The sequence below is a fragment of the Coregonus clupeaformis genome, chromosome 17 (assembly GCF_020615455.1).
Source record: "Coregonus clupeaformis isolate EN_2021a chromosome 17, ASM2061545v1, whole genome shotgun sequence".
NCBI classification, from domain to species: domain Eukaryota; kingdom Metazoa; phylum Chordata; class Actinopteri; order Salmoniformes; family Salmonidae; genus Coregonus; species Coregonus clupeaformis.
In genome coordinates, this window is record NC_059208.1 from 24,661,925 (window position 1) to 24,689,906 (window position 27,982).

At 42.0% G+C, this 27,982-nt stretch overlaps 1 protein-coding gene across 1 annotated transcript; it reads right to left on the reverse strand.

The window, feature by feature from the left end:
- Positions 1–131: 131 nt before the first annotated feature.
- On the reverse strand, positions 132–27,924 carry ntrk1 (neurotrophic tyrosine kinase, receptor, type 1). The gene is made up of 16 exons (XM_045225978.1): positions 26,534–27,924; positions 22,960–23,034; positions 22,305–22,376; positions 19,123–19,191; positions 18,686–18,840; positions 18,325–18,467; positions 17,890–18,028; positions 9,824–10,156; positions 9,598–9,618; positions 9,070–9,204; positions 7,943–8,095; positions 7,644–7,774; positions 7,356–7,528; positions 5,672–5,921; positions 4,546–4,704; positions 132–2,400 (listed from the first exon to the last, which is right to left on the reverse strand). Exons 1-16 carry the CDS (start codon positions 26,731–26,733, stop codon positions 2,215–2,217), a joined length of 2,394 nt encoding a protein of 797 aa, XP_045081913.1. The 5' UTR covers positions 26,734–27,924; the 3' UTR covers positions 132–2,214.
- Positions 27,925–27,982: the final 58 nt, after the last annotated feature.

Sequence of the window (27,982 nt, forward strand, 5' to 3'; positions counted from 1 at the left end):
TACGGACCTCCACACAATAAAAGGTGCTTTTGCAGGCTAAAACGTTTACGTACAATTAGTCTGTATTTGTTCATTCTCAGAAAAATGATTTAAAAATGTACTGTAAGATGGTAGACAATTGGAAACGGAGCTCTTGAACCAAATGGTTGTTTTATTCATGTGCAGACGATATACATTTTTTTTTTACATCAATAAAGTATATTTACATATTTACATTCAAAGGTGTCCCAATTGTTTTACTAGTCTTGTAAAACGTCTGCTTTTATTTTGAAGGTGAAAGGTTAAAATGGAGAGTCGACCTTGTTGTGTGTTTTGCCCAGACACATGCCCTGTGGTGTATAGGTTGTATCAGGGACTCTATTTCAATTCCATCTGTCACTCTCCTCCTGAAGTTTCGATCATTGTTATCCATCTGTTACTTGTGAAACCATCTCGCTGTATCTCTCTCAACCATCTTGTCCCTTACTGGATTGCAGAAGCTTGCTTTGATGTTCAAGGCTGATGTTAAATGCTTTGGGGTCACTATAAGGCATGTTAACATGGCTATTTCCTAAGAAAGGCTGAACCTGAACCTATGTCTTACACTGCATACACATGTTCTTATTTGGAGTATACTCACTGGCCTTGGACAGAGAAATCCTTCTACAGTATTTAAATACAAAAAATGTAGGATTAGTATGTCAGGAAAAACACCTTCCTGGCCTTTAATAGAAGTCCCCCCCTTTTTTTTCAAAAATATTCCTATTTTACAATTATTCGTCATTGTTTTGTCCTCTGACAGAAAAGGATTTCAACAGAGTAATAAATTAGATAAATGCTGAATAAGTCAAAAGAATAACTGTACAACTCTACTATAATGTTTGTAAATATAATATTTTACATTCGGATTAGAATTAGTAGGTGGAGAAATGCAAAACATTGTACTGTATTCCATTAACTATAAACACCTGTAGTAAACAATATCAACAGTAGACGACGTCCAGTCAAACTTGACATTGCAATATTTCTTCGCGCGCACACACACACACATATGACTGTATTAAGAAAATTGTGAGCATTTAATTGTGACATTTTCAATCCAAATTGGGTTATCAAATAAGATTATATTGATAAGGAGCATCTCTCTTAATGTCCATTTACTGTTAGTTCATATTCCAAAATGCTAATTGATAATTGATATCCCAATACAATGCAAGGGATGGCCATGAGGAATACAGACTTTGTATGCAGTTTCTTCACTATGGTCTGGGCTATGCATATGAAAAAGGAAGGATCTGACATAACTGCCTAACAATAGAAAGCTTTCTGATTTGTGCAATTGACTTGGCTTCTCTTGAAATAATTTTCACTCCTGCTGATTATATCACACAGCTTGAAAATTGAAAGATGGAGTCTTACTGTTATAATACATCTTGATCATAGTGTTAAAGCTGTTATTATCAAAATTGTAGAAGAAGTTTGAAATCTCACCTATGAAAAGTATGCTCAGGCTTGAAAAACACTGAACCTCTTAAACTTCACTAAAGTAATTCAATGTTTCCATATTCTCAGGCAACAGTGAATCCCGCTACAGTGGATGTATAGTCTGTATTTCGCCAATCATGCAAAACCCTTCATCACGACGACACCCGTTCAGTTACACAATAAAACACTCACAGTAAACACTTGACAGGTCTTCGTTGGCTCACCCTCTTCCTCCTGCTCCCAGCCAGCGGCACACAGAGTTGGGGCTGGGTCGTCATGAGACAAGGCGAGTTGGGGTAGTAGGCAAAGCTGAAGCAGCATGGATGTTAAGAAACATTGACCAGGAAGTAGGAATTGACCCCCATCCCCATTGCTCCAGGGTAAAGTTTCTCTGAGGTACAGATCTGGGATCAGCTTCCCCTCCCCCAATCCTAACCTTAACCATTACTGGGGAAAATGCAAAAATTACCCAATATCAGCGTCTAGGGGCAACTTCACCCTACTCCCATCCCAATGGTCCCTATCAGAACAGATCGTAGCAAAGTCCGACCTGACCAAATATCCAATCAGAGGGGGTGTCGGTGTGGTTAAGACCCATAGAGGTAAATGACGGCAATGCTTAGGTTCAGGATGACCATAGCACAGTTCTTTACCTAACTCCCACCCCTTCCCAATACCCATCATCCCTGACTGTAAGTTCCCCTACTTCCCCTTGCCTGGACACTGCCCCAGCCCCAGCCCTCCCAGCCTCTACCCAAGGATGTCCAGGTAGATAGGGGGGCTCTTCACCAGGGCCAGGAGGCGGCTGTGGATGTCCTTGATGACCAGCCTCTGCTGGGGCTCCCTCTGCCAGCAGCCCTGCATCAGGCCGTGCACCTCTTTGGGGCAAGTGCGTGGTCTCTCCAGCTCCCGGCCCTGTGTAATGCACTCGATAGCCTGTGGGGGCGCAAATAGAGGCAGAGGGAGGGGGTTAGAATTAGAAGGTCTGCTAGCTACGGTAACTCTAGGTTTTTGCTATGCCTCTTTATCTGGGGCTATTACGTCAGGGTTTGAATGTTTTCATGATCGTCACTTTTTATTCATTTGACCAGACAAGCTCAAGCCACCCTAGAGAGCTTGAGGTGAAGACACTTGGGTAAGAACAATAAGTGGAGTTGTCAAGATTAATCGACAACTTCTACATAATTCTGGAGAACGTTCTGTGAGAACCAAAGATGTTGCCTCTAATAAGCTGGTGATCTTGCAAAACAATGGAACGGTATTCATCAGAAATTGTCAAATTGACCCATTCTTGCACTTGGCATGGCTCAATGCATTTATCACTGTCAAGGACTGAATTCCACTATGCCTATTCCCATTCAAGGACTGCCCTTGGCCCCACATCACATAAAGAGCCAGTGACTTAACCCTTTTAAAGAGGGTTATCCCTGACCTAATCCAATGAACTGAAGAGACCTGTCAGCACTGAACCTCGTCATACTATAATACTGAGCTAGCACATTTGGTTCCTTGGAAGTCGTGGGAACATATGTTTTTGGTTTCCCATTGGTTCTGGGAACGAAGCCCAAAATCTCCTGACCAGTAAAGCAGAACGTCTTTTAAAAGTTCTGAGAATGGAAGTGATAATTTTGCCTGTTCTGGGAACGTTTATTTTTAGGTTCTGATAATGTTTTACTATAGTTCCCTGAAAGTTTTCCTCTGAGGTTTTATTAACGTTCTGAGAACGGAAATTATAGGTTATTTGAAGGTAATTAAAATAACGTTCTGAGAACATGTTTCAATAAGACTGCTAGTTTAGAATAAATGTTTTGAACTCCAAGCACAGATAGGACACATGGAAATTAATTCGCTTAGGCATTAATCATGCAAACACATTTATGTTTTATTGTGGCACAGCATCAGTAAGATTCAAACCTATGATCTTCTGTTGTTTATCTATGTAATTAGTCCTCTGCGCTACTAGGATGGAACTAGCATGCCATGTTTTTTTACTCATACAAAGCTGTTCATTTTATGTCATTTTAGTCAATAACTTTTAGGAAACGTTTTGTTAAAGTAATGAAACACCAAGACAATAACGTTTTTTGTCAAGTTCCTTAAATGTGCTGAGAATGTTCCAAAGCAACTATCCTGCACCATTCCTAGAAAGTTGTGGGAAGGTTGTATGCAAAATAACCATAGGACAACCACGCTCTCAACGAGCTCTAAGAAACATATGTATAGTGACTTTCCAAGATGGCCGCCCGTCGCCTTATCTCAGCCCTAAATGGAGAGTTTGGGATGATTTATCCCTGCCTTCCCTAATTAGACAACATGATAATTACGCAAGTCCATCATTGGCCGGGAAGGATTAGGTTAACAAGGTTAAACGTCATTGGCCCTGGGCAAAGATGAGAGCCAATGAGATTAGAATTGAGTGGACGGGAAAAGTGATCTACCATCCACTTGAAAGGAAAGAGGGTTCTAGTCCATAATGGTGCAGTTGCGGTCAGGACAGTGTCCACTTCTTGGGGTGCAACCTAAAAGGGTTGGACTGGGCCCGCCATGATTACTATGAACTCATTGATTGGCTGTATGTCAGATGGGAAAACCGAGAGCTCCAGTATCCTTCTATGATCAAACACTTCACCCTCTATCCACTGGCTGTATGATGATGTGGTACAGTATTTACACTTTGCCTGGACACTGTTTCATTATTCAACACAACTAGATATCAGAGTTATATCTACTTAATTATTACTATGAATTTAGAAGGTTTTGATCACCAATACAAAGATGCCACTTTCACACAAAAAAAGGTAGGTGCCCATATTCGTCCTATTTCACATGTGAATTGGAATTGTGTTTTTGCATATCCCACTCCCCCTGAGACACCATCAGAGAGTAGGGTCACAGCCAGGGTCTGCCATCATGAACAGCATCCCTGGAGAAATTAGGGTTGCTCAACAGCACATCAACAGATTTTTCACCTTGTCAGCTCAGGGATTCAAACCAGCAACCTTTCAGTTACTGGCCCAACGGTCTAACCACTAGGCAACCTGGCACCCCATGTTGCTGCCTACCCAGTGCCCAGTTCCTTACCTCGCTGTTGGAGAGCTGGTACCAGGGCTGTTTCCCATAGGTGAAGATCTCCCAGAGGACCACTCCAAAGCTCCAGATATCACTCTCCGTGGTGAACTTCCTGTACATGATGCTCTCCGGGGGCATCCAGCGAATAGGAAGCATCGTACGCCCACCCACCTGATAGGGGTGAGGTCAATGATCATTCAATGGTGCATTTATAGAATTATAATTAATATGACAATGAAGAGGATCATCAGATATACCATGCTACTTCATATGTGATAAGCCTATACATTGAAAATATCATTATGTATTTTTTTGTATACTGAACGAAAATATAAACGCAACATGCAACAATTGTAAAGATTTAACTGAGTTACAGTTCATATGAGGTAATCAGTCAATTGAAATAAATTCAGTAGGCCCTAATCTATGGATTTCACATGACTGGGAATTCAGATATGCATCTGTTGGTCACAGATACCTTTAAAAAAAATGGGCCTCACAATGGGCCTCAGGATCTCGTCACTTTATTTCTGTGCAATCAAATTGCCATCGATAAAAACGCAATTGTGTTCATTGTCCGTAGCTTATGCCTGCCCATACCATAACCTCACCACCACCATGGGGTTTTCTGTTCAAACAAAGTTGGAGGCGGCTTATGGTAGAGAAATTAACATTCAATTTTCTGGCAACAGCTCTGGTGGACATTCCTGCAGTCAGCATGCCAATTGCACGTTCCCTCAAAATTGTGGCATTGTGTTGTGTGACAAAACTGCACATTTTAGAGTGGCCTTTTATTGTCCCTAGTGCAAGGTGCAACTGTGTAATGATCATGCTGTTTAATGCCACACCTGTCAATTGGAGGGATTATCTAGACAAAGGAGAAATGCTCACTAACAGGGATGTAAACAAATGTTTGCACAACATCTTTGAGAAATAAGCTTTTTGTGCGTATGGAACATTTCTGTGATCTTTTATTTCAACTCATGAAACATGGGACCAACACTTTACATGTTGCATTTATATTTTTGTTCAGTGTACATACAATTGGATATAATATTTTGTTAAATATTACATGACAATGAAATGTTGGATGACAAAATCCCCCCCTAAAAAAGTATTTCACTACTTCCACCTTTACCCTGTAGTAGTCTGTGCTGTAGATGTCCCGGGACATGCCAAAGTCTCCTATCTTGACCATCAGACCCTCTCCCATATCTCCCACCAGGCAGTTGCGTGTGGCCAGGTCCCGGTGCACGAAGTGAAGGGAGGCCAGGTAGACCATGCCCGAGGCGATCTGGGCGGCGATGTCCAGCATCTGGGGAAGAGTGAGCTGGCCCAGTGGGGGCATTTTCACCTCCTCCAGGATATGGGCGTCTGGACCGTGGGCCCTGGTGGACAGGGGGAGGACAGGTCACAACCTTTACAGGCTTTTGGGGCTTTTGGGTGAACGGCATGAGACATACTTTGGCTGATATCCATCAGGGCCCGTATTCACAGAGTCTCAGAGTAGTGTTTATATAAGATCAGTATAGCCTTTTAGATCATAATGAATATATGGACAGGGAGACCTGATTCTGGATCAGCGCTCCTACTCTGAGATGCTTTATGATATGGGCCCAGCTCTCCCATTGGTCATCCAGATTAATTTAGGCTTATGATTGGTCCTTTGATGCATGAACTTTTGCACCAACCTAGTGATGCAATATCAACATACAGTGACCAGATGGATGATTACTGCATGCAATCTGCAGATGGAACATGTTGGACATATATGAGATCCTTTAAGTGTAATAGAGGCGGTCAGCTAGAGACCAAACCATAACAAAACAACTTAACAAGATGGTTAATAGGAAACATAAGGCTTGTTATACGCCTTGCATTCATTTGGAATAATTTGATTCCGAGATGTATGATAGCCTTATTCTTCAAACGTTCCACAGTTTCTCTCAATATCACATCCACCCCACCCACTCTGACTAGTAGCTCACTCCCAATAAGCTCCTCGATGTCTCCATCAATCCTAATAGAATGCCTCTCTACTTTGTCACGTGCAGGAAGTTGTCTATTCTATCACTATTAGTTTAACAGGCAGGTGGTAGGGTAGACGAGCAGCTGCCTCATAGGCCAAGAGACACTCATCCATTCTGTCTGCTTGGAAATGTGATTTCCATCTATCCATGAACATGGATAGTGTGGGCTGTGTCTGTGTGTGCATTGAGTCTTCATTCCCAGTCTGGCCCCATTGGACACCTGGCAGTGACAGACATACACTGTCTATGTCTGTTTCAATGGTGTCTCAGACTATGTCCCAGGTGCAGCATGAGTGGTCATCTACAGTATCAACATGGTGCTCTATCTGACTGCTCAGTGAACATCTCTCCTGCATCCATGTTGGACCAGACTATCTTCAATGACATGATATTTGAAATGCATCTAAAATCACATATTCAGTCATCCCAGCTCACACAAATTATTTGGCACTCCCACAACTAAGTGTCCTAACCACTGCAACACACTGTTGGTCCATATGGTCCACCCCAAGTGGCTTGTTGTCTTGGGTACACAACAAGGTAGAGCAATGAGGGTGATGGGGCCTACAAGTGTGGCTTGGCATAGAAACAGTTGTATTTGTGTGGTTCATCAAGGTCAATTAAGTGGCTTTGCTGAAGAGCAGTGGACACGATGCAGTGAGGTCAGAACAAAACCTTTGGCTTCTAAATAGTTACCATACTGAAGCTTAATTAATAGAAGTAAGCAGGGGAAGGTTAGCATGAGGTTATCCCTGTGGGGTTTAAGTATGAGGTTCTGTTTCTTTTCGATACCTGAGGAAGCGGTTGAGGTCTCCATGTCTCATGTATTCAAACACCATGGCCAGTGGCTCTCCGTCTGTACACACTCCGTAGAAGCGAACGATGTGCTGGTGCTGGAGCAATGTGAGCAGCTCAGCCTCTCTCTGGAAGTCCTGCCGGGTCGACTCGTTGGCATCCTTCAGAGTCTGACCACAGAGAAACACAGTCACGGGAGGATATGACATCATAATGTTTAGGAGTTCTAAACTTCATGTAAGGCACCTCTGAAAGTGTGGCAATGGGTGGCAGTCTCATGCATACCTTGATGGCCACCAGCATTTTGTCACTGTCCGGACTGAGGTTGGCACACTCTGCCAGGTAGACTTTGCCAAAGGCCCCCTCACCCAGTTCCCACTTCAGAACTATGTCCTGTCTTTTAATGTGCTGCACACCTGTACATACACAGATAAAGGTGTTTAACATTGGGCCTTGTAAAACAGAATAGGATCACTGCATTACCAACTTTATCTAGGGAAAAGATGGTAGATACAGTATATTAAATGCAATCATAATGAAGTTAGCGCTTATCCACTCCCTAGTTGTATTCCGATTCCACTCACACATGTCTTTGTCTTTGAATATGCCACAGAAGTACTGGGGGTTCTCCACAAAGCTGGACATGACAGAGTCGTCAGAGGAAGGAGGGCTGGCCCCAAAGTTCATGAAACGCAGTGACACAGCAAGATCATCCTCTGTTCCCAAGACAGATGAACCTGGAGAGAGAGTGAGAGAGAGAGAGAGAGAGAGAGAGAGAGAGAGAGAGAGAGAGAGAGAGAGAGAGAGAGAGACGTGAATGTGATACATCCATTTATTTTTCAGCAATTTATGGATGCATTGTTCAGTAACAAAGAAAATGTCGGAAAGTGGACGTCGGAACGGTAAGCAACTACTGTATTATCTGCAGACAGTATTAAAAGGCAAACATGTGCCCAAAATCGTAAAACCCACTCATCGAGAAAACCGCAGAACCCCCCAGAGCCACTGATAGAAAATGGTGGACGGCAGCAAGCGAGGGGAAACGAGTCGGCCAGGAGGGGGTCCCACTTAGGCAATCAGGCCCACTTAGGCACTTTCTGGGGGGGTCCGAGAGGACCTATCACGCCTAGCTGGCCTCTATCAGTCTTCTTTAATGGCCCACGCAGCAGCTAGGGGCTCCTGACGCAGTTCACTGCTGTAATTAAGGCACTCTAACCGAGCTGTTGGGCTGACAGTGTGCAAAGTTACAGCCTGGCAGAAACCTTATATTGCCTGGCCTCATGTGAATTACTTTCAGAGGAATACAATGCTTGCTTCGGAACTATTGGCAATTCCAAAGTGATAATGAAAGAAATTAGTTCGCATTGTCGCTGGCTTTTGCTTCTTTCAGTTTGAAATGGATATGCATTTTCAGAGAAGTCTTTACCGTTGGCAAAGTGTCTTATTCTCCTGGGGTTGTCTCTTATTGAATGCTCCAGACAGGGACATGTCAGAATTCAGTCTCAGCCCTTCACTTTCTAACAATTGATGCGTTTTGAGTACAACATACCCATCTCAAGTTGTTTCATAGCTGTCTTCTATGAAAACTAAAGTAACGTGTTGCTTACTATTACCCCTCTGAGTATAGGACACTATACTTTGTGCAAAATGACAACCGACAGACACTACTGTGGTATTTCAAACACATTGCATAGTAGAGTGTGTGACTTACGGTGAATACCAAACTTGGACTGCTGTCCACACTTGTTGATGACCAGTACCATAATGAGGAGGAAGGTGCAAGCAAACACAGCCAGACCCACTGCCACCGACACCTGCACAGAAACATAATTAGCATCAACATAGCCTAGCATAGCGTAACATAACATTTGCTAAAACATTAGCATTAGCATTCCATACTGTGTGTTATATTATTACTATGTTTCAGACCCATTGAATGGCTTCTCACCCCAAACACTCTGCTCTCCAGGTTCTCAGTGACATCCATTAGATTGGTTGGTGGGAACTGGAGAGAGCATAAAATGAATCATTAATAATGGATTGTTACTCACAAATCACCATGATAACCACAAATAAAGTATGCAAGACACTGACACACAGTGTATTAAAAAATAATAATAATTGGATATGTGGAGTATATGAAAGCAAAATCCTGGGTAATTTACACTCTACTACTCTTGAAAAGTATCTGTTTCTATAAGGTAATAATCGCTGTCAAAATAACATTCAAAAGGCTTACGTGGATCACTTTCTTCAAGGACTGGCATGAAGAAAAAGAGGAGAGGATGACAAATTTAGACTAAGTATAAAGTACATACTGTATATGCAAGCACATGAGACGGTATCTAACATAACACAAGTTGGTGAAAAGTGAGGGTCAGTATCATAGAGATCCTATTAAATTACTATTATTATTATTATTATTAAAATTCCTAATTCTATAGCGTTTAATTTCAGACAATCACCTGGGATGATGCCCTCAGGGTCAAAGGGGTCAAAGGGGTTGTTCATGAAATTCCCTGTGGCCGTGGCTCGATCCACGCCCAGGCTGTTCTCCACCATGATGGTGTAGAGGCCGTTGTTCAGGTGGGTGGGCTTGTTGAGGAATAGACAGCCGTGCTTCACAGAGCCATCATCCGTGTCAGGAATGAACTGTGTGTAGGTGTAGCGGCCCTCTGTCAGGTTGGAGCCGTTGAAAAGCCAGTGGATGGATGGCTCAGGGTTCCCGTCCACCTTAAAGGGGAAACACCAGTGGTGCTGTGGCTCGGCGTCGTGCAGGAATATGATTTTGGCTGGAACTGGATGGAAGACGTGAGATGTGGTCCATTAGGATGTGAATAGGTAAGGAGACAACAACAAACAAAGGCTATATCTGAATTCAGAACATTCCCTCAAAATCTTTTACACTAAATGTGTGTAATTCATTGAACATGATATTAGAATGAGATCACATCTTGCGGAAATAATTATCCACAAAGCTATAACCATCGTTATCTACACATGCATTTTCTCTTTGTGCTGAATTTGCAGATTACCACATCCAACCTGTTTTAGACATAAAGTCATTGGTTGGTCAGTAGAAGGTGCAGCCTCATCCAAGTGCCCTATAGGTTCCTCATATGAGTTTCCATGAATCAATGTTCTCCATCTGTACTGTCAACCTGTTGACCTGTTATGAATAATGAATCCAGGTTTCGTTAGGGCCCCTGACCACAAGAGCTACCTGGAAGCACCGAGCTGACAAGAAGCTACAGGAAATGGCTTCTTTAGATCGAAGGTTATGCTGATGTATAGCGACCCCTCACTCTGACAATTTCCACCGACCGTTCCATTGCTCTTAACCAATGTCCCTACTGCAGAAAATGCTGTGCTAAGGGGATACCAATGCATTTGTCTCTTTACTCTAGATTATCTCTGAAAAGGGATGCTAAAGACAGTCATGGGCGGCAAACATTAGCACAATTAGCACAACCCATCAGGTTTTACTTAATGTCCCCAATTTCTTTATAGTGGGGTTAGAAAAGAGCACAATATGAGTTTTGTTGAACTCTGTCTGGAATTAAAGACTAAATTATAGCTAACCGTTCAACGTTTTCTTCGTAGATAAGATTTGTTTGATTGATTCTTGCAATCGATTTCTAGGGTGTAGTCTATATTTTCATTTTGAAAAACCTTTTCCCAAAGAAGTTTATTTGATATTCGGTGCCTTCAGAAAGTATTCAGACCCCTTGACTTTTTCCACATTTTGTTAGGTTACAGCCTTATTCTAAAATGTATTTAAATAGTTTTCTTCCCTCATCAATCTATATACAATACCCCATAATGACAAAGCAAAAACAGGTTTTTAGACATTTTAGCACATTTATTAAAAATTAAACTGAAATATGACATTTACATAAGTATTCAGACCCTTTACTCAGTACTTTGTTGAAGCACCTTTGGCAGCGATTACAGCCTGCGACTTGGGCTCAGGGTTCGTCCCGAGTGGGGGTCTAGACGCATCTAGTGGGGAACCTGGTTCGATTCAGGCTGTATCAAACCGGCTGTGATTGGGAGTCCAGGCGAATGGCCCAGCGTTGTCTGGGTGGGAAGTTAAAAATAAAATGACGCTACAAGCTTGGCACACCTTTATTTGGGGAGTTTCTCCCATTCTTCTCTGTAGATCCTCTCAACCTCTGTCAGGCCGGATGGGGAGTGTTGCTGCACAGCTATTTTCAGGTTTCTCCAGAGATGTTAGATCGGATTCAAGTCCGGGCTCTGGCTGGGCCACTCAAGGACATTCAGAGACTTGTCCCGAAGCCACTCCTGCGTTGTCTTGGCTGTGTGCTTAGGGTCGTTGTCTCTGTTGGAAGGTGAACCTTCGCCCCAGTCTGAGGTCCTGAGCGCTCTGGAGCAGGTTTTCATCAAGGATCTCTCTGTACTTTGCTCTGTTCATCTTTGCCTTGATCCTGACTAGGCTCCCAGTCCCTGCTGCTGAAAAACATCCCCACACCACGATGCTGCCACCACCATGCTTCACCGTAGGGATGGTGCCAGACGTGAAGCTTGGCATTCAGGCCAAAGAGTTCAATCTTGGTTTCATCAGACCAGAGAATCTTGTTTCTCATGGTCTGAGAGTCTTTAGGTGCCTTTTGGCAAACTCAGAGCGGGCTGTCATGTGCCTTTTACTGAGGAGTGGCTTCCGTCTGGCCACTACCATGAAGGCCTGATTGGTGGAGTGCTGCAGAGATGGTTGTCCTTCTTGAAGGTTCTTCCCTCAATTGCTCAGTTTGGCCGGGCGGCCAGCTGTAGGAAGAGTCTTGATGGTTCCAAACTTCTTTCATTGGAGGCCACTGTGTTCTTGGGGACCTTCAATGCTGCAGACATTTTTTGGTACCTTTTCCCAGATCTATGCCTCGACAAAATCCTGTCTCGGAGCTCTACAGACAATTCCTTCAACCTCATGGCTTGGATTTTGCTCTGACATGCACTGTCAACTGTGGGACCTTATATAGACAGGTGTGTGCCTTTCCAAATCATGTCCAATCAAGAAACATCTCAAGGATGATCAACAGAAACAGGATGCACCTGAGCTAAATTTCGAGTCTCATAGCAAAGGGTCTGAATACTTATGTAAACAAGCTATTTCTGGTTTTTATTTTTAATAAATGTGCTAAAATGTGTAAAAACCTTTTTTTGCTTTGTTATTATTGGGTATTGTGTGTAGATTGATGAGGGGGAAAAACTATTTAATCCATTTTAGAATAAGGCTGTAATGTAACAAAATGTGGAAAAAGTCAAGGTGTTTGAATACTTTCCGAAGGCACTGTATATTACTGAACGGATGCTGCCCCTGCAGCACCAATCGCCTGAATCCCAGGAAGTGGTCAGACCAGCCACTCAGCAGAGCAGAGCCCTGGCTGTAAACACCCCGTTGATCGGGGAGCTAATTAAGGGTAATTAAAGGCTAGCGGTTAATGAGTGTCCATCCACCAGGGGGACTGATGTTGATAGATTAGCTGCGCTAACGCACTTACAGGCTGCCAATCACACCGGACGAATACTGTGTTCCGGAGTAGGAGGGAGAAGTCCATTAGCCGGGTCTAAAATCAAATCTTACCACGCTTATCAGCCCATTTTCCTCCCTGCATTCATTAACTGTCCCTCGATGCTCATGCATTTGGCTGCAGTTGATTGCGCCCAACTCTTTTTGGGCTTTATTTTCCAACGAGTGTCACTGAGTCAGTGATATATGATATTGTTTGGGCAATATTTTCTGTAATGTATTGCAAATGCATTGACTTGCTCTCTTCTGTGGGACCACAGTTTGCTGCGATTCAGAGATTTTTCAGTAGCAAAGCTGGGCTAAGGCAAAACCACAGTCTCTGACAGTATAATGTCTTCTCTATAATCAGAAGTCTGTTCTGTTCTGTCCTGTTCTGTTCTGTTTGAGGTCTTTGTCCGTGTACGGTTGATAAATGAGAAAAATGGGACTATAAAAAGAATGCATCACTAATGTAACGTTATAGTGATGTATTACTAATGCAGTGGCAGGTGCGGCAGAGCCCCAGCTGTTTTGAGCCTCACCTGTTTAGCTAAACAATATATATACACTACTTTTAGAACACCTACTCATTCAAGGGTATTTCTTTATTTTTAATATTTTCTACATTGTAGTATAATAGTAAAGACATCAATATTTGAGAATCTTCAAAGGAGCCACCCTTGCCTTGATGACAGCTTTGCACACTATTGGCATTCTCTCAACCAGCTTCATGAGGTAGCCACCTGGAATGCATTTTTAATTGACCGGTGTGCCTTCTTAAAAGTTAATTTGTGGAATTTCTTTCCTTCTTAATGCTTTTGAGCCAATCAGTTGTGTTGTGACAAGGTAGGGGGGATAAACAGAAGATAGCCCTATTTGGTAAAATACCAAGTCCATATTATGGCTAGAACAGGTCAAATAAGCAAAGAGAAACGACAGCTCATCATTACTTTAAGACATGAAGGTCAGTCAATACGTAAAATTTCAAGAACTTTTAAAGTTCCTTAATGTGCAGTCGCAAAAACCATCAAGCGCTATGATGAAACTGGCTCTCATGAGGACTGCCACAGGAAAGGAAGACCCAGAGTTAACTCTGCTGCAGAGGATAAGTTAATTAGAGTTAACTGCACCTCAGACTGCAGCCCAAATAAATGCTTCACAGAGTTCAAGTAACATCCCACCGTGAAGCATGGAGGAGGAAGTGTGATGGTGTGGGGGTGCTTTGCTGGTGACACTGTCAGTGATTTATTTAGAATTCAAGGCACACTTAACCAGCATGACTACCACAGCATTCTGCAGCGATACGCCATCCCATCTGGTTTGCGCTTAGTGGGAGCATAGGGGTTGGTAATGTTCTCTAGTTGCGCCGTGATTGGCTCAGTGTTCAGTCACTCATGGGGACACTACATCACCGCAAAACCTATTGGGAGAGCTCGAAAATTCAAGCCCCTTGGGTGCTGCCATAGATTTACATTAGAAGTGCCCTTCCAAGAAGGCTCAAGGTCATTGGCCACAGATAGAATTACATCAAATCACGTTATATCTAAAGTAGCTTTGATTGGACAGATCATGTCAACATCATACTTTCAAAATCTTAGCTAGCAAGCTAGAAAGCAGTCATCATTATGAATCAAGTCGACATTCTACTGGCAAATCCTTTTCAATCCTTGTCATATGAAGAGAAATTATAGATAAACGAATCGGCGCTCATCGGCCATTGGACATAAACATTACACAACAAGTTGGAAATCGCAAATTCAACTGGTTTGGAAGGAATCAGTGGCTATCTGCAAGCTTTGCAAAGCAATCACTAGCCTGCTATTCAGTGGGGAGGGTGTGTGGTCCAAGTCTGGGTTTAAGGGTCTCTTTTCCAAGCTTAAAAGGATAAACATTCACTCACAACACACCATGGGCCAAAAAAAGGTTTAAGACATTGGCCATGCTGTCAATCCAGCATGACTTCTGCCGCGTTCAAAACAACTGGAAACTTGCAACTGGGAAATCTCAGACTTCCGTGAGTTCAAGACAACTCTGAACTCTGAAAAAAACTAGCTCCGACTAGGAAAATATGTTTTGAATGGTCATCCAACTCGGAATTCCAAGTCGAGAACTCGGGCCTCTTTCTAGAGCTCCGACCTGAAGATCACTGACGTCATGATTCAACCTTTTTTTTTTCAGAGTTCCCATTTGTCTTGAAAGCACCATAAATCCAGAGAATGCCAGACTTTAATAACAAAGTTTGATGACAAAATTTGTCCACATGGACCCTCGCGGCTCCTTCCTGTTCAAGTGAGCACAGCACAACAAGGTGAGTCCAAAAATGTATTGTATTCTGCTGAATAAATGATTTAATATGCCAGGGAGATATGTATACTGTAGCTAAGAAAGTAATACTAAATGTATGTTGTGTAGTAAGCTGTTAGTAGCCCATGTGCCTCACCCTAATAATGTTGTCCCTTTCCCCCTCATAACTTAGCCTACTGTTCTGACTTGGTGGTGCACATGTAGCCTATAGCCTGTTTTAGAGAAATGTAATCATTGAATATTGTAAGAGTTTTCATTGTCTGCTTACAGTGGGGAAAAAAAGTATTTAGTCAGCCACCAATTGTGCAAGTTCTCCCACTTAAAAAGATGAGAGAGGCCTGTAATGTTCATCATAGGTACACGTCAACTATGACAGACAAAATGAGAAAAAAAAATCCAGAAAATCACATTGTAGGATTTTTAATGAATTTATTTGCAGATTATGGTGGAAAATAAGTATTTAGTCAATAACAAAAGTTTCTCAATACTTTGTTATATACCCTTTGTTGGCAATGACACAGGTCAAACGTTTTCTGTAAGTCTTCACAAGGTTTTCACACACTGTTGCTGGTATTTTGGCCCATTCCTCCATGCAGATCTCCTCTAGAGCAGTGATGTTTTGGGGCTGTCGCTGGGCAACACGGACTTTCAACTCCCTCCAAAGATTTTCTATGGGGTTGAGATCTGGAGACTGGCTAGGCCACTCCAGGACCTTGAAATGCTTCTTACGAAGCCACTCCTTCGTTGCCCGGGCGGTGTGTTTGGGATCATTGTCCTGCTGAAAGACCCAGCCATGTTTAATCTTCAATGCCCTTGCTGATGGAAGGAGGTTTTCACTCAAAATCTCACGATACATGGCCCCATTCATTCTTTCCTTTACACGGATCAGTCGTCCTGGTCCCTTTGCAGAAAAACAGCCCCAAAGCATGATGTTTCCACCCCCATGCTTCACAGTAGGTATGGTGTTCTTTGGATGCAACTCAGCATTCTTTGTCCTCCAAACACGACGAGTTGAGTTTTTACCAAAAAGTTCTATTTTGGTTTCATCTGACCATTTGACATTCTCCCAATCCTCTTCTGGATCATCCAAATGCACTCTAGCAAACTTCAGACGGGCCTGGACATGTACTGACTTAAGCAGGGGGACACGTCTGACACTGCAGGATTTGAGTCCCTGGCGGCGTAGTGTGTTACTGATGGTAGGCTTTGTTACTTTGGTCCCAGCTCTCTGCAGGTCATTCACTAGGTCCCCCCGTGTGGTTCTGGGATTTTTGCTCACCGTTCTTGTGATCATTTTGACCCCACGGGGTGAAATCTTGCGTGGAGCCCCAGATCGAGGGAGATTATCAGTGGTCTTGTATGTCTTCCATTTCCTAATAATTGCTCCCACAGTTGATTTCTTCAAACCAAGCTGCTTACCTATTGCAGATTCAGTCTTCCCAGCCTGGTGCAGGTCTACAATTTCGTTTCTGGTGTCCTTTGACAGCTCTTTGGTCTTGGCCATAGTGGAGTTTGGAGTGTGACTGTTTGAGGTTGTGGACAGGTGTCTTTTATACTGATAACAAGTTCAAACAGGTGCCATTAATACAGGTAACGAGTGGAGGACAGAGGAGCCTCTTAAAGAAGAAGTTACAGGTCTGTGAGAGCAAGAAATCTTGCTTGTTTGTAGGTGACCAAATACTTAATTTCCACCATAATTTGCAAATAAATTCATAAAAAATCCTACAATGTGATTTTCTGGAAATTTTTTCTTCAATTTGTCTGTCATAGTTGACGTGTACCTTTGATGAAAATTACAGGCCTCTCTCATCTTTTTAAGTGGGAGAACTTGCACAATTGGTGGCTGACTAAATACTTTTTTCCCCCACTGTATATGCCCCCTTTATTTATCCTACCGTTCTGACTTGGTGTACAGGGAGAATACGGCCCATGTTCTGAATTCTGTCGCTGTACATTTCAAAAGTGCTGTACAAATAGTTATATTGACTATGTCCATCCTAGCTCGCTCATTAATGGCTTAATCGAAATTACGGATTGCCTGTTATCCGCTCGTCGTTCACTTATGCCATAGTTTGTACATCTCAATTGTTAGTAGAAACCACATTTGTTTAAGCAAGTCAGCCTTATCAGCTATGTTTTTTAAAAAGGCAGTAAATGAGGCTGAATTAACTGTTTCGCTGCCAGACAAGGCTCCTCTGATGTAGCCAGGTGTAGTGGTGGTAAGGATTCACTCCATGGTGCTGAAAAGAAAGCTCTGCTGTTGGGACAGCTTTATGTAGGCCCTAACAGTTTGTGGGCACCGTTTGTCACCGTTATAGTGCAATGAATGTATTGTTTAGTGTTGTGCTGTGTAGTGGCTTTGCTGGCATGCATCTAAAAAACACATTATTTTGTTTGCCCCACCAAGATGTACATGCTAAAATTGCCACTGTACTAATGCATTATTGAGTGACAACTGATAATAATAAGTCGAAACAAAAGACCTGTGGCATGTTAAAGTAAAGTGGGCTTATTTTTAGCCACAATTATTAATACTAAGTATTTCATTCTGGGGGAAAATCTCTGGCTATACACATTGCTGTGAAAGGAAAATTGACACAATTCTTCTCTCCCTCTACCTCTCCTGCTTTCATTGCAGTATGACAGCTCTCAATGAGTCTTTCAGCTTTCAACACCCTGCTTTAATAGGTCATTGGCACTTACATTCAATGTCCAACGTCACCTTCTCCTCCCCAGGCCCGGCCCGGTTCTCTGCCTCACAGGTCAAGTTGTGCAGGTTGTCTTCTGAGGACATATTCCACAGCTGCAGCTCCAGCTCCAAAGTGGAGCCCCAGAACCTCTCCTGCAGATGGACCAAGGCACAGAGGACCACAGGGGTTTAGCTACACATTACAGTTTACAACAATCATGGAGACATCTGAGATAGTCTGAAGGATTATGACAATGTGCACAATAATGAAACCTAAATACACCATAATACTATTTTCTTTTTAGTTCTGAATATTATTTCCTTAATATGTGACCCTGATCATGTTACTAGATTATGGGAACAAAAAGTGCATTGTGCAATATCTCTGGCACACTGATCTAGCTGGCTTTCCCCAATCAGTATGTCCATGTGACATCATCACTCAGTACCTGTACAGTATAGCGAGACAGCAGTTTATTTGTGCGCCACCTCACTACAGGCATGGGCACTCCTGTCACCTGACACACAAATGTCAGGTTGCCCCCCTCCTGGACCTTGGTGTTGGCATGGACAATGGCGACCTCCGGTTCAGCTGCAAAACAATGGACCAAGAATGGGTTGGAAAATCTATGGTCTGGCCTGGGGTACTTAATGTTGATAATGACGTTTAAAAGCAATCCAATCAGCAATGCTACTAATAAAGTCTAATAAAGCCTTGTCACACTATTTCTACAATGATTGAACTATATGTGTACATGATATTCATGCATATATTACTAAATTGAGTAAAAATCTATCAATTCAACTCACTGCAATTCTCCATCACTAAGGAGTCCAACCGCAGGGCATGGCCATTGGAGAAGCAGTGCAGCGGTTGGTTGTCGAGGTCACTGTGCTCGTTAAGCTGCCATTGCTGCAGCCAATGGATATCACATGAGCACACAAGGGGGTTGTCCCTCAAAACCCTGAAAGGGAACACAGAGAAAATCGGTCTCTTTTGTCCAAAAGTTTTCTCTCAATTGTGTAACCTTCTTGTTCTTTCTAAAGGACTATACAAAGTATTCAAGGTCGTTATTATCAAAGACGCACACTGCAAATAGAACATTCTAGAATTTAAGAAAGAGGGCAATGAATAGAGAGAAAAAACTCAACAGAGAAAATAATACATAATTGAGGTGATATTTCAGTCACAGGTTGACTAGTTGAAGAGAGTACAGAAGTGATGTTCAGAGTGGTGTTTTACTCACAGGTTGAGCAGGGGAAGAAAATGGAACACCTTCCAACTGATATGCTCCAGGGAGTTAGATGCCAGGTTTCTGTGTGATACAACAAGGCAACATCAACATCCATCCAACAGGACTTTCAGCATATAAATGGCAAAAAATAAAAATACAGTATTATACAATTTGTTGTTGAGCCTATGATCCCCCCTCTTTTCACCCATGTTGAGTTTTGCATAAGAATGGTCTATGCATGGAAACAGCTCAATATCTGAAACAAATACCAGTAGAAAGGGACCATTTTGTTTTTGCACTGTTTCCATATGCTTGTCTTTGGACTTCCAATGTGTCAAGAGTCCTCACATTCATGCACAAACAATCAGCAGTCATTACAGCCTGGCTGGTTGTTATGTTTACACATGTAGTTGTTATATCTATTCAAATGAGTTTTTCTGTTCTACTGTGTGTCTGACACCTGTTGTTTTCTCAAATGCTGACATAATGAGGACAAAAATCAAAGTCTGTAATATACTTTTTTTGTGTTATCTATAATCATTTTTTGGATGAAGTAAATAAACATTCATCTAGAGACATCATGTTGTAAAATGTATGTTTTATGTTGTTGAAATAAATCACACTGAACTAATCCCAAGATATGATCACTCACTGCAGAACAATGCGTACATGCTTAGAATAACTCTCTGGGTGGACATATTAATGCCTCCAAATGTACTCTGCTCAATTACCCAGGCAAGGCTTTTACATGAAGTGCTGCATTCACAAACATCATTGGCACACCTCTCGCTGTTGTCCCACTGTTCTGTACATTAGGTGATTAGCCCAAACACTTCTCTGAGATGGTGGTTGCTATTCTTGGCCATCGAACACTACTAGAGTGCTCGAGTTATATTAGCCTGATGATGCTGCTTGTACTTGTAAGAAAGAGGAGAAAGGACAAGAGGTTTTACTATATAAAATATTGTGTATTAGGAGTATGAGGTTAATTCATTTGATAAAAAAGCTTCAATATTGCAGGCGATTGGCAGATGTAGCTTTCATTGACCTACTGTACATTCAGATGTGCTGCACTTTACTGTAAATCAAAAGAAAATGTGGATTTCTGAGGCATATCACTGCGAAGATATGTTCTCCCCTGCTGCAGATCACCATGACTGCTCTGAAATGCTTCTGTGCTGGCAGGGGTGTAAATAAAACCCCTCAGAAGATGACAGCAGACCACACTGGGGAGGCCGCTCATGCAACCGATACATATTCACTCTGGCAGGGCCAATGGGGGCCAGAGGGGTTCAATTATTTGTTTTCCTTGCTCCCAAAAGTTCATGTCAGATGGGTTAGCCATTGGGGCTTATCTATTACCAGCTTGATTCCTCCTGGGCCCATGGGGGGGTGGCAGCTGCTCCTAGCTGTGCTCATGCACGACATATATCTTAATATATCTTAAGGAACAAGGAAGGTGGTGGAGGAGAAATTATCCTGGCAAGTCTTGAAAAATTGCCCCCAGTATCAGAGCCCCCCCCATGTTCTCCCCCGTTTTGGGTGGGGCTCCCAATCTAAGAGACACATCTGTTACACCCCACAGCCCCCTCTTTTAAATATTGATTAAGCGATAATGGACCCTTACTGGAGTGTATTTATTATGCAGCAGTTGTCGATAATCCACCAAAGTGGGCGAGTAAATGGTGACTAGTGGACGTCTTCTCCGATTTCGCCAGAACCCCCTCCCCCACAACCCTGAACCCCTTTCAGCACCCTTCCCACCACACCACCTCCTCCTCCCAAACCGCCTGTCTTTCAGATAAACAACATCGGACATGTCACACACGCTTAGTAAGATGATGAGGACAAGATGGTGGAGATAAGGGTCAGCTACTGATGGAGGGATGATTGCCATGGATACGGGCAGTATTGGGGAAGCTACTCTGAAAATATAGTTTACCAACTACCAATTACTTCACACTGTAAGAAGTTAAGCTACACTAAAGCTACCGTTAAGAAAAACATAGTTTGCTTAACTAAAGTTACTTTGAAAAAGTAGTTCACTACATCCAAACTACTTTGTGTGGAAATTAACATTATCTAAATCTGAAATGTCATAGACTACAAATTACAAGAACAGATCACTCTGGAGTCAGATGTTAACAGAATTTGTCATTTATCCTATTAAAAACAAAAACGATGTTTCAAGTGAGAATTAGGCAGGTCTGATGACGAAAAAGAAACTACATTCTTGCCACTTCACCCATTATTTTATTTTGGAGAAGAAAAATAATGTGTAGTTCCAGTAGTAAGCTAAGCTACATGATAAAAATGGCATTGACTACTGAAAACACTACCAAGATGTGAATTTAGTTCAACTACCACCAATGTACTGCAAAATGTAGTTAAATTACTAGTTAAACAACATTTAGTTCACTACTCCCCAACACTAGATACGGGCAACACTAATGCTAGTTTGTTGTTGTTATTTTTCAGTGTGCTGTACAGGTGTCTTTAGAAGGTAGTTGAAGGATTCCAATTGTGAGAAAGTTTGGATCACAGTGTTAGAAACACAAATATCGGAAAAGGAATCTACGATTCATCTATCAGTGTTTGTTTTTCTAATATTGTTGATCCGAACATTCTAACAAGTGGAATCCAAATCATTTCAATATGCTCAAAAGTGGTCCAATATATTGCATTGATTGTGACTACATTTGTAAAAACAGGTTCGTCTACATTGTGTCAACCCAATCCTTTTAACTTTAAATTGAAATGGCATGTTTCTTGGAAAACAAATTGAACACACTGTTAGATCAGAGGAACAGAATCTGCCCCACATGACTCACTACTGTGGAGCCTCTGATACTATACCAATGTGTTCTGTGCCTAAATAACTTACATAGTGTCACTGTTGGAATAAAATGGTATCAAATGAATTATGATTACATTTCAGTAATTTGAATCTGTATTCCAGCAGACAGCAATTGTTATATTTTTGCAGTGACTCTGCTGAATAATAAACCACAAATCATGTACAGAATTTACATCCATAAGTTCATGGGGACCAGTTCATGTAAAATGTTCAATATTTTGTGATCTCAAGGCTTGGGTGGCTTCCCCTTAATTGATAGCAACAAAGAGCATGACCCAAGCATGGGTCGAGACATGACAAGGAAAGACAATCCCTTTGTAAAGACAAGGACACTTACACGTATTGGAGCTTGAGGTTGTGTTGGAAAGCATTAGCCGAGATGTACGCCAGCCTGCAGAACGTGACCGTGCTGGGGGGAGAAACACGACAAACAAACAAAAGACAGAACAGGAAGTGTGAATCACTGATTATGCTACTAATTAGCCACAGTAAATCCATAGTGTGTATATTAGCCAGTCTGTATTAGCTGTATTAGCTAGCTCCAGACCATTTCCTTTCTTAGAATACGATAGTTGTAAGGTACTTAGAAGAAGGATTGAAGTGAAATTACTGTAAAGGACTGCAGGTTTCTGCTCAGAATAATGGCTAATGTGCAACACACAAGGTTTACCCCCTTGATTGAAAGAGCCATAAAGGGAATTAAATGTTGAGTTGTAAAGTTTAGGACAGCAGATTGCTATAACAAGGTAGAGGGTTATTGGGAGGGCTTATGTACTACAAGGTGGAGTGTAGAGAAGACCACTCACTCAATGACAGGACCAACCAAACATTTAAAGCCAAGTCAATCAAATCAACTGCTAGGTGTATTGTAGCATATTTTGCATATGTATGCATGTCATGCAGTAATACAAATATACATCTACAAACATATTATCATACAGCATTAGCAAAATACTGTACATACATATTACATAAAATGCAAGGTTACTCACAGATTCTTCAACTCTCTATAGTTGGCAAGGTCTACTTCTGTGATGTTCTCCAGGTTGGCTTGATTTTCGATGTAACTGGGTAATGAAACAAAAAAGAAATACAATGTAAAATTTAAGGAAACATTTAATTATGGCATTCAGCATTGATTTGAGTACAATTCCAAAAAGCAAAACCAAAAAACTACTGAACAGCAAAATACAAAAATACTTTCTAGGAACAGTGAGCTGTTTTTACCCAAAGCAATCCAGACAAAGCAGTACATCTGATTTAATGACAAATACAAAAGGGTTTACATGTATTATGTATATGTGATGAAAGCTCTAAAAAGGTACTGAAATGACACAGTACAGCACTGAGTGTTATATTTTATAGTGAAATTCATGAGTGCACTGTCCAAACCATGGGCCTTTGTGGGCTAGAGCCTGACAACTGATAGCATAACCAGACCAAGGCAGATGCAAAGAAAACAAACCACAAAGCTAATATCAAAACTAAATCTACTGTAGAGAAGACTTGGAAAAACCATTTGTCTTCTTGCGAGACACTCAGTTGACATCGCTGGTAAATTCTCTTCAATGAGTCATTTTCCACTTTTCCAGACACACCTATTATTTCACGAGGGGACAGTATGTCAACTCAACACTCAACACAAGGTCACTTTGCTCTACTCTTGAACGACAGTATCTTGAACCTCTTTGTATGTTCAGTCTTAGAACAAAAATGTGCTATCTAGAACCTAAAAGGGTTCTTCGGCTGTCCCCATAGTAGAACCCTTTGAAGAACCATTTTTGGTTCCAGTTAGAACCATTTTGGTTCCAGGTAGAACCCTTTCAGGTTCCATGTAGAACCCTTTCCACAGAGGGTTCAACATAGAAACCAAAATATTTCTACCTGGAACCAAAAAGGGGTTCTCCTATGGGCAGCCGAAGAATCCCTTTGGAATCCTTTTTTTCTAAGAGTGTACAGATGTAGGATCTTCATTTGAGCCAGTATGCTACAGCAGGGAAATAATCTTGCACCAACAGGAAATGTGAATTATTATGCAGATTATAATTATTGGATATTTTTGTAGGAGTTGATACATTTTCCATAAGGGAAATTCAAGTCTGAAATTTCTAAATGTAATTATAAACTTCAGAAGCCTTTTTAAACCTCAAATACACATTTCCAGCATTGTAGAAAAGTTATCCTGCAACAGGGTGATCAAATTAAGATCCTACATATGTACACGACGTGGCCAGAAAAGTACATTTTTGTATAGACTGTTATATAGTATTCATGATATTTCACCATTACTGTATCAATAACCAGAAGCAAAGCAGAAGTAAAGCAGTATAAAAGGACTAAGAGGGGAAATTTAGTTAAAGGGAAGCTTCCTCCACTTAAACAATTTTATCAATAAAAACTCAAAGCTTTTTTTCACATACAGTATAGCTTAAAAAAACAGCACTCAACCCTTTTTCATGACAACACCTAGGAAATTCGTAATATATTTTCATTAGTATCTGGTTGACGTGACGACCGATAACCAGATTACAACCAGGTGAAGACCTCTCTTTCTGATCACTAAAAATGTCCTTTTACAGTCACAAAATACATCAGACAGACATCATTGCAGCCAGTTTTGCCCGCTGGGCAGTGCCCCAAACATCTCCATCACCAAATATGTCCTTCTTTAACAGTGAGGCACTATTGTTTCAGTCTGTCACTGCGAAACACAGATATTTATTTGACCCACGGAGCAGTAATGTAATTGCAGGGCAGGTGGAATGAGAATCACCAATCGCCCCCATGCTTATTGGATTGAGCCAAGTGGGTCATATTTCATCTAGTGTTCTCAGGCGGGCATTCGCTGACAATTTACAAAATGTAATTTATAACAGTGCATTATGAATTTGGGCCCCTGTTCCATAGTTAACGGCTTCTTGTTTGTTCCGCTGAAACACATGCCAAAAGAGCAGCTCTTGCTTATTGATTGAATGGCTTCAGAATGAATTTAGCAGCTCTGCTGGAGTTGCAAGTAACAAGTTTAGCCACAGGTACTGAGAAGAGAGAGAGAGAGAGAGAGAGAGAGAGAAGTAGAGGCATAGAGGGAGAAAGTCAGGTACTAGCTGGACATGCTGTAGATGCGGTCTCTCCCTTAACAAGCCCATTTGAGTGTTTATTGTTGAGAGCAGTAGAGAGGAACAAAAACAGAACAGCATGGGATTACAGCAAATGGCATTTAGTTCTGTGTTCCATTTTCAGTACTGTATAGCCAAAGTATAACAGCTTTTTCTTTTCTGAATGACAGGTGGCCATTTTCCAGTTCTCTGAAAATAGTGGACAGTGGGGTGTAGTGTAAAGTAACAGATAATTGCTTAAAGATGCATTCTCAAACTTTTGTATAATTTTGAAAGTAGTGCTCATAAGCTAAAAGTGGTCTCCGTTTTTGTGTACCACGTCATCCAATTGTGTACTATGTAATCCATTTTGTGTGATATGTTATGACATTTTTAAGTGTGTATGATATCATACGAGTGACATGTTACGAATCAAATTCATGCAATATGTTACGAATTTAGAGTGCATCTTTAAGTAGAGTGTACCCTTTAAAATATTATATATGTGTCTCTTCTATGGCAGTTTTACTTAAGTATATATACTCTGTTGATTAATAGTCCTTCAGGGAAGCACAAGCCTCCTGCACAACAACATGTTCTCAACAGGTTTGTGAGGTTGACTTTCACCAGGCAAGGATGTATGTATCAGAATACCTTGCTGCTATAGTGCCTCTATGATGCATTACTGTGAATAGACTGTTTGCAGTCACCAAGGCAGAGTATTAGTGAAACAGTATCAATACTAACACAATCCCACAGACCTGATCACTCCACTACCACTGACTCTGCTCTTATCAATAGTGTTCTCTTACAGTGTATCGCGCCCCAGTTCAGCCCATGCTAAACCACCAGACACAAGATCAAACAGACTCTGTAACCCCAACTCAAGGCGGGGGAGTTCAATTTGATGAGTTAATTGAGTGGAATTTGTTCACTGGAAACAGAAATTGAGAAACACCAGTTGTGAAATAATGGAAAGAGGACTAGGAGTAGAAGTCTCTGATAAGATTTAAGATGGATAATCTCCAGATACATACTTTGAAACACACTCTTCGTTATCTAACCAGCTCATCACCATACTAACACACATTGAAAGCCGGTGGTCATACAAAATGTATTCAATCCATGGGGTCATATAACTCCCCTCTCCATGAAAATTCATGGGAACCAATCACCTTGATTCAACTCCATACTGGACTATATTCACCTTCTCCTATTAAGACATGTACTTGTTGTTCCATGCCCAGCATTGCTTCAAACAGCTCAAGCCGGTCAGGCAACCAACATCAGATCATCAAAGCAATGGATGAACCATTATGCCAACCCAACTCATTATTGACACTACCAGACACCCCATCCAAGACTGAGTCAACAGATAGATAAGCAGGACATGAGCACTTGACAAACGCACACATCAAACCCAGCAGAACCAATCAACCAACCAACCATCCAAGCAACCAACAGCACTCACATTTCCGTGACGTTCTCGCTCTCCTGTAGTGCCAACGCGGGTATAGTGGCAATGCCATCAGGCTCCAGGCACTGCAGCATGGCGAAGGAGCACCGGCAGGCGGATGGGCACCCTCCCAGGGCTGGCACTGCCAGGGTGATTGCCAGTAGTACCAGGGCCAGTGGGGCTGCCCATGGAGCTGAACCCACAACCACAGCCATGATGATGGAGATGGTGGAGGGGCAGCTCAGAGAGTTGTCAGTACAGACTGAGACAAAGTAGGACTAAACAGGAGAACGAACTGGGAGGCTCCACACACAGCAGATCTTCTCTGGGCTGACTCGCAGGGTTGTGATCCCAGCCAGGAGACTCTGGTATTGAGCCACAGCAGCAGCGAGCAGCAGGAGCGAGGCAGGCAAGGGGCCCTGGGGGCGCTGGTGGGCTGCAGTCTCCCCTCCCTCACTCCCTCCTCCCTCCTCCCTCTCTCTCTCTCTTTCTCTCTCTCTCTCAGAGGGAAGGCAGGCCATTAGTTGACTGTGTGGGAGAGCCACAGTCACCAGACACCTCAGAGAGAGAGGGAATTGGGGGGAGAAAGAGATGGGATGATGGAGATAGGATCTTCTGCCTCTGAGTGAGATGTCTCCTGTCCCACCTGTGGTTCCAGGTGTGAGACAACTGAGGAGTCAGGGCTCTTGGGTACCAACCAGCCTCATGCAGTGAAGATGGTTGCAAATGGTGAATCCATCTATCTACATGGGTTTATGAATGAGGTGACTTCCCTTGTAGGTTTGTGAGATCAGAGCTAATAAGGGATTTAGTGGTGGTTTTGGACAAAACGGGGAAGATGCAATACTAGGAAACCCTAGTCAACACAATAGGCTATGAGGCGAACAATCGCTTTTTGACAGGGTTATGATGCATGTAATTATTTCATTGACTTACAAAGGGGTAATTGTTACACTATTTTGTGTAACAATGTGTAACAATCAAGCATTCCTATTGGACGATTAACGTATAATGTGATTTTGAATTGTGTATTAAAATCCCCTTGTTTTTTGTGTTCCAGGCAGACGCCCACAGAAAGTGATGCGGTCCAGAGGCATGGTGGATCCATGTTGCAACAGAGCTTAAGGCTGAAATGTTTGGTTAGAGCACATGGCAAATGGACATTGTGCTGTATGACTAAGTGATCAAATATGGACTCCTGCCTGCTGTCCTGTGTAGCTATTTGTGTCCCTTTTTGTTTGGTTTGTATGTTGTATGATGGTTTAACTAACATGGATTTTAAAGCTAAACATAAGAGAAAATGATGTTTATGTAAATGAAATATGGAGACGATGAAATCGAATTGAATTGACAAACTGTGTGCTGAAACCTTGGCAAACACCATGCCTTAAAATAAATGTGTTGAACTGTCATTTTGTTGTTTGCCTCTGCTTTCAAACTGCCTGCTCAACCCAGACCCAGAAC

Coding starts and splice junctions, on each gene's coding strand:
- ntrk1 (XM_045225978.1), bottom strand. CDS start 26,733: ATGGCTGTGGTTGTGGGTTCAGCTCCATGGGCAGCCCCACTGGCCCTG. Junction 19,192..22,304: donor AACCTCAAGCTCCAATACGT/GTAAGTGTCCTT, acceptor TGTATCACACAG/AAACCTGGCATCTAACTCCC. Junction 9,205..9,597: donor CCTTGAAGAAAGTGATCCAC/GTAAGCCTTTTG, acceptor ACGCTATGCTAG/GCTATGTTGATGCTAATTAT.